The sequence below is a fragment of the Blennius ocellaris genome (genome assembly GCF_963422515.1).
Source record: "Blennius ocellaris genome assembly, chromosome: 14".
NCBI classification, from domain to species: Eukaryota; Metazoa; Chordata; class Actinopteri; order Blenniiformes; family Blenniidae; genus Blennius; species Blennius ocellaris.
In genome coordinates this window covers 20176003-20188244 of record NC_137663.1, presented here as the reverse complement: position 1 = coordinate 20188244, position 12242 = coordinate 20176003, and the positions used below count along the sequence as shown (strand labels likewise).

General features: G+C 42.8%; 1 protein-coding gene across 1 annotated transcript; it reads left to right on the top strand.

Moving 5' to 3' along the window:
- On the top strand, window positions 1-9495 carry zc3h12b (zinc finger CCCH-type containing 12B). Its single transcript, XM_080508270.1, has 5 exons — window positions 1-766; window positions 873-1012; window positions 1117-1351; window positions 1619-1725; window positions 1839-9495. Exons 1-5 carry the CDS (start codon window positions 138-140, stop codon window positions 3260-3262), a joined length of 2535 nt encoding a protein of 844 aa, XP_080364396.1. The 5' UTR covers window positions 1-137; the 3' UTR covers window positions 3263-9495.
- The last annotated feature ends 2747 nt before the right edge of the window (window positions 9496-12242 follow it).

Genomic DNA, 12242 nt, shown 5'->3' with positions numbered 1-12242 from the left:
ACAGAAACGAGGACGCGTCACTTTGGCCCTACACAAAGAGCCTGTAGTGCTGAAGTTTGAACTCGGAGTATGATTCCCTGGTTGTGGTGGAGGTGAGGAAGCATGGGGCGGAAATCGGAAGTGTCGAGACAAACGTGATGACAGCATGGTCCATGGTGGAGAAGCTCAAAATGGAAAAACGCCCATGCAGGGATGAGAACATTGACTCAAGCGAGGCCCAGCATGCCACTGACGAGTCCGAGGACGGAAGCAGCTCCGAGAGCGAGTCGGAGGAACAGCAGCACCAGGGGGTTCAGGTGAACAGCGGCTGTAAGAAGAAGGAGCCCCTGGGTGTCACAAAGCCCCACCGGCAGCTCTGTCGCTCGCCGTGCCTGGACCGGCCCAGCTTCTCCCAGAGTAGCACCGCGCAGGAGTTCCGCGAGGATGAGAGCGGCGCGGCACACGGGACCAAGCCCGCCAGCGAGCGCGAGTATCAGACGAAGATGGAGTTCGCTCTGAAGCTGGGCTATTCGGGAGAGCAGGTGGAGACCGTGCTCAACAAGCTGGGGGCGGCGGCGCTCATCAACGACGTCCTCGCCGAGCTAGTGCGACTCGGCAACAAAGCGGAACCCGAAAGTCAGTCCTGCAGCAGTACGGCCGCGCCAATATCTCGCCCCCCCTGTGTTAAAGAGACCGTTAGTCCGGAAGCCTCAGTCGAAGAAGAATCCGTCGATACCTACGATAACCTGAGGCCCATTGTCATTGACGGCTCCAATGTGGCAATGAGGTAAGAGACTTGCGCGCCTGGAAATGTTGAGGCTTTGGCCCGCCATACGAAACGTTTAGCGTAAGTGGATGTCACTTCCTTGAAATTTAAGATTTGTGTTTTCCAGCCACGGAAACAAAGAGGTATTCTCTTGCCGCGGCATCCAGCTCGCAGTCGAATGGTTTCTGGAGAAAGGACACAAAGACATCACTGTATTTGTACCAGCCTGGAGAAAAGAGCAGTCAAGACCTGATTCCCTCATCACAGGTACTGAAGCATTGCTTATGTCTTCGGGGTTCTCTGGTTTCAAATGTAATTATGATGAACGTTTTGATCACCGTCGCAAGTTAATGTCCTCTTTTGCCCTTCAGATCAAGAAATATTACGCAAACTGGAGAAGGAGAAGATCCTGGTTTTCACCCCATCTCGAAGAGTCCAAGGCCGGAGAGTGGTGTGCTATGATGATCGCTTCATAGTGAAGCTGGCTTATGATTCTGATGGAATTATTGTGTCAAACGACAACTACAGGGACTTGCAAAATGAAAAGCCAGAGTGGAAGAAGTTCATAGAGGAGCGTCTCCTAATGTATTCATTTGTCAATGACAAGTAAGAGACTCGCACTGCATTTTCAACCTTTGTTCTTTTGTGTTGCCAAAGATTTGACAAATAATATATAAGCATATTCACTGTGTAAATTAGAAAAAAAATGTTTTATTACCATTTATTTCTCCCATAATTAATAATATAATAAAAAAAAATGTACTGGTCATTGGAAAATAGTGAGACCAGTTACAATTAAGCTTGTGAAAGATGCTCTTTGTGCCAGCTATGGTTAGATTTGCATTAAACGATTCATGAATTTGTTTTTGCTAGGTTTATGCCACCTGATGATCCGTTGGGAAGACACGGGCCAAGCTTAGAAAACTTTCTTCGTAAGCGGCCTGTTGTTCCAGAGCACAAAAAACAACCATGCCCCTATGGTGAGTTCCCTTTGCAAAACCCTATCTGGGAAAAAAAGAAAACCGTTACACCTCTGTCATAATCGGTTGAATGTATTGTCTTGTTGACTTGATCTACTTTCTCTCTAAACAAGGGAAAAAGTGCACATACGGACACAAGTGCAAGTACTACCACCCGGAGCGTGTCAACCAGCCACTGAGGTCCGTGGCTGACGAACTACGGGCCTTTGCCAAATTGTCTGCGGTGAAAACGATGAGCGAGGGGGCTTTGGTCAAATGCGGGATTGGTCCGGCAACCGTAAAGGGGGACGGCAACTCCGAGGTCAAACGTGTGGCGCCCAAGCGTCAGTCCGACCCCAGCATTCGCTCAGTGGCCTGCGAGCCTCTGGAGACCCTGTCCGTTGCTCGGAAGTCTGAGACAAATTCAGTGCCTTCCCTCGTGTCCGCTCTCAGCGTGCCCACCATGCAGCCTGCCAAGAGCCACGCAGCTGGGGCCTTGAACACACGATCAGCCAGCAGCCCGGTCCCGGGTTCTTTGCAGTTTGCCCACAGCTCCCTGGAGCACATGTCCAGTGTACAGTACCCTCCCATTTTAGTTACCAATAGCCATGGCGCCTCCGTGACGTACGGCGAACAGTTCCCAAAGTATGACTCGGTGAGCGACCATGGCTACTATTCACTGCACAGTGATTTTTCAACCATGAGCATGAGCAGCATGCATAATGTCGACAGTTTCTGTAGCATGGAGCACGAGCATGTGTATCAGAGGAATCCCAGCCACTGCCCCGAGTCCTGCCTCAGCCATTCAAACAGTGACTCGTTCTCCTCCTACGGGGAGCTGTACCCCAGCTCGGTGGACGGTAGCTTGGAGGAGAGCATGAAGGGGCAGCAGCAGTCTCCCGCGCAGGCCAGGATGCAAGCGTTCTCCCACGGGTTTCGCCACGAAGCGCTCACCAGGGTGCAGAGCTACGGACCGGAGGAGCCCAAGCAAGGCCCCCGCAAGCAGCCGGGAGCTCACCTGGCGCCGCACATCCAGCACGTGGCGGTGGGAGCCCGGTCCAGCTGCCCCGGAGACTATCCCCTCGCTCAGAACGTCCTCCCGCCCCTGTCCTCCCAGCCCACGCGCTCCCTCGGCATGACTCGCATGGACAGCATATCGGACTCGCGGCTATACGACAGCAACCCGATGCGGCAGAGGCGGCCGCCCCTGTGCCGAGAGCAGCACGCGAGCTGGGACCCGCTGCCCTGCGGCAACGAGTCCTACGGCTATCACTCGTACCCGCTGAGCAACAGCCTGATGCCGTGCTGCGAGCGGGTGATGGTGCGCAGCATGCCGGACAAAATGGAGCAAATCTGGAGCTCGCCGTGGGAGACCCCGTCGGCCGCCGAACACCAGGAGCGGTACGTCATCCCGGACCACCAGTACCAAACCTACAGAAACCTTTGTAACATATTCCCTGCTTACATAGTCCACTCTGTGATGGAGAAGAACCCTCATTTAACAGACCCGCAACAACTTGCTGCTGTCATTGTTACAAAGCTGAGATCAGGCCACTAAGCTGTTGCTCGAGTTTAAAATCCCCAGAAGACAAGCGGGTATGGGAATATTGGTTATGATCGCAAAGAAAGGCACACGGTTAAAAAAAAACAAAAAAAACAGTTGCTGCAGAGCAACATCTGCCCTCAGGAGACATTAATTTGTAAATGTGTTGTGTTGGCAAATCTGATGATCAGATTTTACATCACTGTGCTGATGTAGAAGTAATCAACATAGAAGGTTCGGTTCGGAGTGGGATGGAGCCGGTGTGACGCCTTCATGCGAATCTGACTTGTAATACATTGACAGTGCCTGAGCAGGAGCGACACGGCAGCCAGTCACCATTGTGACGGTTCTGCAACAAGACTTTTAGGTTATTTAGAAACATTTCTGCTGTTTTTAAATGATGAAAATTGGTCTGTAAATATATACGCGTGAAATGGGTTTGAAAAAAAAACGATCGGGAATGCTTTCCCCAGTTCCGCTATTTATTTATTATTGACATTTAATGTCGTTATGATCAAACGTATCGGTCAAAACGAAAATATGTCAAGTATCCCTTAATGGAAATCAAAAGCATGACGTTACAGAAACGAATCCGAGTTTAGTTTTAGTTTCATTTATTTCACAAGGTTATCTGGCTCATTCATGTATTTCTCAGTCATTTAACATGATCACAACAATCTAGAACCAGTTGCGTAGCAAGACGGTCCACGCGAGGACAGATCGGTCCAAATCATGGAAGACGTGCATCTTACGAGAGTCGACACGAGATCACGGAACGCCATGTAGCTTTTTCCGAGGCTCTTGTTCAGGCCCCGTGAATGTGTTATGAAAGGCATCTGAAGTGCTCCTGGTGCAGTGGAACTATAAATAATCTTGCTTAGGTCTGGCCCTGCTGTAAATATACTTGTGATTTATTTTTGTGTGTGTGTGTGTGTGTGTGTGTGTGTGTGTGTGTGTGTGTGTGTGTGTGTGTGTGTGTGTGTGCGTGTGCGTGTGCGTGTGCATTTATTTTAGAAGCAGGAGATGGGAGGTAGGTACATACCTCACAGCATGAACTACAACATTTTAAGGCCTTATATCTGAATGACCTCACGCTTTCGTCATTGTCAGATTTGGTTTTCAGTGGACGTCTTTTGTCATTGAAGCCTCCTCCTTTCAAATGTAAAGCACTATCTCAGTATCTAAAGAGATATATTTTTCTCAGCCTCACTTAACAAAAGCTACTATTTTGGTAGAATTTGACAGTGCACGACACAAGCCAAACGAGATACGACTTGTATGCGCGCGTGCACATATTTATGTACATACAATCACACAGAAGCCATTATTTCAAAGTCATTTATAAGCTGCTAAGTAATGCCAAAAAAAAAAGACCGAATTTATATAGTGTCAGTATACATAACTTTGACCTTTTAGTTCAAGAGATCATTTGCATTATAGTACAAAGTAATAATAACAGTGTTGGGAGGATTTTTTGATATGTTGTATAGTTACCGATCAGATTTTACTGGAGACTACATCCAGAGCGATCCTGTTTCTACTGGTCAGATCTGTCGTGCGAATCCTTTTCCAGTGGTCGGACTCCCAAGTAATCTTTGTTGTGTAGCTCTAATGGACTCCCTCAAAGTTTTTGTGTCCTGGCGCAGGTTAAATTGTGCTTCAGGCTACGTCTCCACGCACTTCAGCGGGCTGACGAATACCAGCTTTTGCCAATAACCTGACTCCTCGACCCAGAGATGAGTTTTCCTTTTTTTTTTTTTTTTTTAATCAGTTTTCGTCATCAAGCGCGAACGTGTATGACAATGAACCGAAGACAGGGAAGGTGCCATCACTGTGGTAGCGATCCCAAGCAGTAAGGCAACGTGGGTACATCTCGAGTCGCTCGTTGATTTGTTGAACTGCACACAGAAAAAAAAAAAAAAAAAAGATTAAATATACGAGTCCCACGTTCACACTCCCAACTTTCTTTTGACCATATTAGACACGCTTAAACTATGGCAAGCGATTCAAACCCGCGGCGAGAGGAGCGGCGCTCCGGCCCGCTGCGGCTTTGAACACCAGACAATGTTGCAGCGCATCCAAACGACTCATCCGATCTCATGCCTTAACCCGACCTCTCACCAGATTTTCTCCCGTGCATGTAAAATGTTGGCGAAACCTTTTGAGGATGCGTTTCCCACGGGACGTGACGCGAACGTGACGTCCCTGAGGACAAGTGGTAGAAATGCTCCGGTTAGAGCCGGGGGGCTCGTGTTCACCGTCACCGTTAAATGTTTGCACAATGAATTCTGCATCAGACTTGATGCTTCGGCTGATGGTACGTCGGCCAGACGACTATAAGAATCTGGTACGAACAGCTAGGCCTGGTAGTGGAGTCAATATTGTGATATCTTGTAGAGTATTAGATTTCAATAACTACAGTGAAAATAATAATTTAAAGTTCAAGCAAACGCTAGAAAGCATGTTGGAGTTCCCTGTATGGCTTTTATTGGGAGGACAAGCTGCTGAAATATAGATGTACATTACACACGTGCAGCCTTTGTCTCCGCGGGTCATGGAAGGGTTCAAGCTGTGCCTTGCAGCACATTGCTCTCAGGATGCTTTCACTTTTTCTAATCTTACTTTTTTTTTCCTTCCTGCCAAAAAAAAACAAAACAAAAAAAAAAACCCAGTGGTTTACTGGCACGAGTGTACTCTGATCTAGTATTATACTTTTGTGAGAATCCTACATGTAACATGTAGTACCTTAAAGTCGATTATGTACAGTTGAAACATGAAGATGGCATTGCAAACCTTTGTACTTTTTAAGTGTATATTCTCTTTTATGCACCTTGAGATGTGGAAGCGCGAGCTCAAGTGTTGTTGTTTTTTTTTGTACGTGGCGCCGCCTGGAGCCAGATAGTAGTCTGCCTGTATATTAGGTGATACTTTTAAACCCGATCGCGGGGTCGGCATTGAACGAACAGAGTCCACAAAATTCTATTATTCGCGAAACTAATCACTCAAAGGGAACAGAACTTCCAAAACAACATTGTTTATGTCGATGACGTCTTCAGCCTCAGGATAAAGTGCCACAGTCACATCCAGGCCGCGCCGCGTTAAAAACCTTCAGGGCTCAAATGATTTGAGTGCATTTGAAGGGAGATGCCACTTATATACAGACTTGGGGAATGGTTTACACTAATGGCCTGCAATTAAATTGCATGACTTGAGCAATTACATGTATCAGAAGAGTTTTGGCCTTCAAGTTTGTTTTGTTTTTATTATTTTAATCCGGTTTTTGAAGATATCCTAACTGGGCCGAAAAAACAAGAAAATAATTGAAGGCCGCTTTAGTGTTAAAGCATGTGATTATATTATTAAATATTTAAAAAAAATTAAAATAAAAAAGGGAGTGTTGAGCTCAATGCAAAGTCCTAGAGTTCCCATTCGTAATGGAAAAGCATCAGGCTATGCTCTGATCACAAATCTGTATTTATTTGTCTTTTAATGAAGGAGAAAAAAAAAGAAGTTTGAGGATTTCTAGACTGAGTGGTATTACTCTTTAATGGTATGCCAGCCTGACTTTGTCTCAGTGGTGGTGCTTTGAAAATATATATTTCTTTATAATGTTTAGGTACAACCGTGGTATATGAACAGACATAAAGAAGAAAAAAAAACAAACAAAAAAAAAACTTGTTGAATGTGTTCTGCCCAAAATGAGCTTTGGGCTTTGCTGACTTTGTTTTTTCATGAAAAAAGACGAGGCCACTTTCGGCTGGCCGTCTGTTCATGAGAAGGTGAAACAAACTGCCTAAATGTTTCTTCATGTGAAACAATCAGATTGCAAGGCTGCTGTCAAGGTTGTTTCTGGCATTTGGCTAAAAGTTTGCGTGCCGTCCTCTTTTTTTTTTTCTTTTCTTTCCTTGAGGTGGATGAATTGTTACACATTTCAAAAAGCACTGTCAGTGCAACAAAAATTTAAGTTTTCATTGATTTAAAGAAAAAAGAAAAATCATGTTCACAGATTATGTGATCTGTGAATATATAATCCATCTGGTTTGGGCTTCAAAATACACGTTTCCTGATTGTAATACTCCTAAATATGAGTCCTGGAATAGTCTGTTGCCCTTTAATATTTTTTTATTTTTAAATTTTTTCGACAACGGTGAAGTGCAAAATAAATTTTTGTACATTCATAAATACTCAGTTGTGATTGACTGTGAGATTAATTCATTCAGACTTGGATTCATTTTGTTGGATTATCTATGAAATATTCTAAAAGAATTTGAATAAAATGAAAAGTAAATTTTTGTTGTTGTTAATATTTTACATTTGTTGCTGCAAAAATTTTAGATTTGAGACTTTTTTTTGTTTGTTTTGTAATATAAGTTTATACACCATAAAAATACCTCAAATATTTGAATATTTCATTGTTTGATTTCCCCCCCAATCTTTCTGGTTATAATTCTAACATAAAATAAAGAGAATGGTAGCACCATGGTAGTTTTTATGTTTCTTTGCTTTTCAAGCGCCCAGTCGAGTGAACAACAGATGATTTTATTTTAAGAACTCAGTTAAAAAGTTAGAATAGAGCTGTTTTCACTGGGCAATGCACTACTTCCAGGACAGACAAAAGCCCTCACTGTCACGATAAAAAAAAAAAAACAGTTTAAATGTGCCAGAGAAGATTAAACTACGAGCCCGAACGGTTGTTTAAAGTCCCCTCCTTCCCTCTCTCAGTGCCGCAAACAACTAAGCCACAAATGTCTAGAATTGACTTTTGCTTGTTGATACAAATTGTATCTATACCTTGAATGTAACTAAATATGAAATGTATTATATGAAAATAGTTTTATTTAAATAAGGGAAGGGGGGTTAAAAAAGAAAAAAAATCAATGCCATAATGTTTGTGACACTGTGTGTCACTGGGAGTAGCCCATTGGTATGTACTAATTCTTACTGGGTACAGTAGTTAATTAACAGGGACAATTACGTGCTACCTAGATGTGCACAGATACCCTGTGTACAGCAGTAAGCATCATGTCCTCTCTGTACATAGTCACACATGTGTGTGCATATATATATATATATATATATATATATATATATATATAGCATCTGTAAATGTACCGGTTAGTTAAGTTGTTCTAATCCTTCAGATGATTTCTGTGTTGTAAGCTGTGCACCTTGGTAAAGTGCATCTATTTCCTCTGAAACTGACACGTCTGCTTTATGCTCTTTTCATGGGAATCTCAGTATTTTGGATCTATTTTTGCCTAATAAAACATGCCAAAGTTATTGTTGGTTGGCTTCTTGTCGACAATGATTTCTTGTGACTCAGCACACGGGTTGTCATGTGATGACTATGGGATGTTCCCTTAAGGCCGGAGGATTCCCACACCCTGTAGGCTTGAGGGGATTTCAGACAAAACGGGGACACAAATCGGAGCCGAACCTGGTGTTTAGGAACCGACGAGGACGAGTCCCGGTTCATCTCATGATCCACAGGGGAGGATTCATACAATCACCACCAGTGTTTGTTTTTTTTAACTCTGATTCGTGTTCTTGTTTGTCATCCTCTCAACATACAGATTTTTTTTTCTTTAAAAAAAAAAAAAAAAAAAGTGGGATTCAATGGATTGTTTGGCAGTTGATTTTATGACTAACCCTCCACAAGGATGAAGAAGAGGTGTGTTGAATTGTGATTTGTTTTAACTGCTGGTTAATTCACCAATCCAATTATAATTGAATTATTTTGCCATCTGAGGCCAGGCGACTTTGGACTGGCGCCGTTTTCCAGATGTTAAGGCTGAGATTGTCATTACAAAATTTAGGCTCCGAGATAATTCTTTTCACTTTGATCTCAAGACCAACGGGATTTTTTTTTTTGGATTGCGCGCACGCCGCGTCGCCGTCACGATTGGTTCAAACTGTTGTGGACTCTTTGACGTCTGGCAGTTTGTGCCACCACACGAAGTTACTGGTGTGCGGACGCCACAACGTATTTGAACATGGCTGTACATAAACAGTACACGGTGTAATACTCAGGTTAAGTCACGCAAATATTTTAAATCACAGGCTTGGTTGTTTTCTAATGTTGAGAAATGCAGTGGTCACCTTTTCCAAGTAAGTCTCGATCTCCTGTTTGAAAAAAACAAACATTGTATCTGCAATGTAAAAAGGGAAATATAAAAAGTTTTTGTGTGTGTGTGTGTTGTGATGATTTGCAGTATTGTAATTCTCACTGACTGGAAAGCATTGCTTTTATAGACCAAAATATACAAAAATAGACTATTTGAGTCTGTGGACTCAAACAAAATGTAAGTCTTAATGACAAACTGTGTTTCTCTCTATAAATAAAGAAAAAACAATCTGTTCAAACTGTGTTTTCCATTTGTTCTTAATGAGGAGACATTTTTTTTTTTTTTTTTTTTGTCATCACAATCACTGTCATACATGAAGGCAATCAGAAAGTGCCATCAGACCACGTTGTTCATCGTCGGGTGAAGTTTCTGGGATTCCAGCCGTAACTAACTGGACTAAAAGTCGGCAGATTTTCACTTTAGAACTCAGTCACACTATAATAATAACTTAATGTATTCTCCATGACAGCTGAATAGGTGGCTTGAAATAACTTCATTGAAAATAGTCTCCATTGTTTGTCAGAGGAAGGTGAAGCCAATAACCCAGCAGAAGAATGTCACGCATTATTTTGGGTCTCTTGGAGGCAAAGTCATGCAGAATCAAAACCTATTCTCAAAGAACAAAAGCCCTTTATACAATTACCTTGATGACGCCTTTATCCACTTTTAAAGCATTTTTTTTTTTTTTTTGGTAAATTCAGAGCTTGTTGTCAGTGTCAACTTTAGATTTCTGGATTAAGATGTTTTTTTGTGTGTGTTTTTTTTTTTCAAGAAATAGACCGTGACCTTGCTTTTGCATTGTTTCTAATGTCCTTTGCAGTGATGCAACAAGTCACACGGTGCTTGTGCCCCCTCTGCTGGTTGGATGTTGTAACAGCTGAAGTCGTGTCGCTGAAGGTCAAGAAATGACGTGCTCGTCATTGTGCATAAAGTCACTTCACCGAATTCACGTGGGAGTGGTTAAACGTCTTCCTCTGAAATATATAAATAAATAAATGAATAAAACGAAGCTAAACAGTAGATGCAACACAAGATTTGCTCATAAATTTATGACGGATGAGTAATGACCTGAGATATTGTCAAGATGACCGCTAACGCTGCAAAATTGTAAGTCTCAGAGGTAAATAACTTAATGTAACATTTGCAAATACTGTATTTCTACATGGGCAACGTTTGCCTTTAATAGTTGTTACAAAGTTTCAACTTAAAAAAAAAAAAATTACATTGTTGTGAGCACAAGATCGTCAAAGTTAAGAGTAGAGTTGATTGGTCATGACCAGTTTCCACAGGCTGAATTTGAATGAGGGTGAGTTATGCACCGTGGGAGGCCGTCTTTCCCCGGCCGTATAGGGACGACTCGACAAACAAACGCAGTGACGTCAACAGGGCTGCGTTTTTTTTCTCTGGGAACACCACGACACCAGCCTCTCTCCTGGGACTCCCTCAGGCGGTCACTGTTTCACTTCAAATCCCTTCAACTTGTCTTCCTGAACTATGAAGTGGATGAACCTGCGGTTTATAACTTTGCTTTCAGGAAGAATGAATGGATTTGTTGGGAAGAAACAAAGCTCTAACTGTGTTCATTTACAAATAATCAGCATAGGACAGAAACGGAGGCTAATTATACAGCACTTTTTCCCTTTTTCTTTTTTTTTAAGAGAGAGTACTTCAAGGTTGAAGTGGGAGAAATCCTGCTCTGCTGATCAGTGAGAAAGTATCGAGCAGAGTGATTCATGTGTGATCAGTTTGATCGCACCCAAAGCAAAGAGGCCCAAGGCGTGACAAGGCAGGCCGGAGTCTGTCGTGGTGATGAAACATTCGGCGCTACATTTTAAGCTGACTGACAGATTCCGGTAAACGACAAAGCTTTCCTGGATGACGCGGCCATGCCCTTTGCACAAGTGTTTCTATTCTGGAGGCAACGGAGTTCCCTGGCAAGCATTTATCACCCTGTATTATTGTTAGTTAGCACAGAGCAAGTGTGATAATTGTCATTATAACATCCTTATCGGCACTATCCCACGGACATGACACCAGAGCAAAGCTTCTCGGTTTAAAGGTTTTATTTTAATTTAAACTATTCCAGCCTAACTGATGTTATGTTATTTCTTTCTTTTTTGTAATGTGCAGAAAAAAAAAATGTTTTTATGTTTTACAAAGTGCTTCTCTTTTTGAGTGTGTGTGTGTTATTCGTATAAACTAAATACCAGCTGGATTCCAATCTTTTATCATGAAGAAAACAGAATGTTTAGCATTTAGCTGAAAATAAAATAGTCCACAGTCAGATAATAAAAGTCACCTTGAAGGATTCCCATTTGGTAAAGCGTGAATGTTGGAGGACCGGTCATGATCATACAAGCTCAAATGTGAATTATGTTCGAGACAAATTAAAAGCATTACATTTTAACATAAAACAAGCTCAGTCATGCTTCAGTGTTCGATACCACTTTATCCAAATTAGAGTGCGGTCAACAGTCATCAGGTCAACCGTCCATCAAACACAGGAAAACGGCTGCACACACTCTATTTTACACCAACAATTTGAAGTCACCACCTCAAACACGTTTTTGGACTCTGTGAGGGAAATGGACTACCCAAAGAAAACTCGTGCTCAAGGAGAACATTGAAACTCCAGGTTCTCTTGCTGTGAGGCAACAGTGTCAACCGCTCCCCCACCACGTTGCACTTCAATTTAGAAAGTAACATTTAATTTTTTTCTGGTAAAGAAGGAGAGACCACAGAGAGGTAAGCATCCCCATATCCGGGATAAACAACAAGTTGAGCACTTCATAGCTTTTGGATTAAATGTAGCCAACATTTCAAGTGTCCTTCCAGGTCAGAGGTCTGCAACCTGCAGCTGTGGAGTCATA

Excerpts from the sequence above, each read along its gene's own strand:
- zc3h12b (XM_080508270.1), top strand. The coding sequence starts at position 138 with ATGACAGCATGGTCCATGGTGGAGAAGCTCAAAATGGAAAAACGCCCA. Across the intron at positions 1,352-1,618 it reads TATTCATTTGTCAATGACAA|GTTTATGCCACCTGATGATC; the intron begins GTAAGAGACTCG and ends TGTTTTTGCTAG. Across the intron at positions 1,726-1,838 it reads AAAACAACCATGCCCCTATG|GGAAAAAGTGCACATACGGA; the intron begins GTGAGTTCCCTT and ends TCTCTAAACAAG.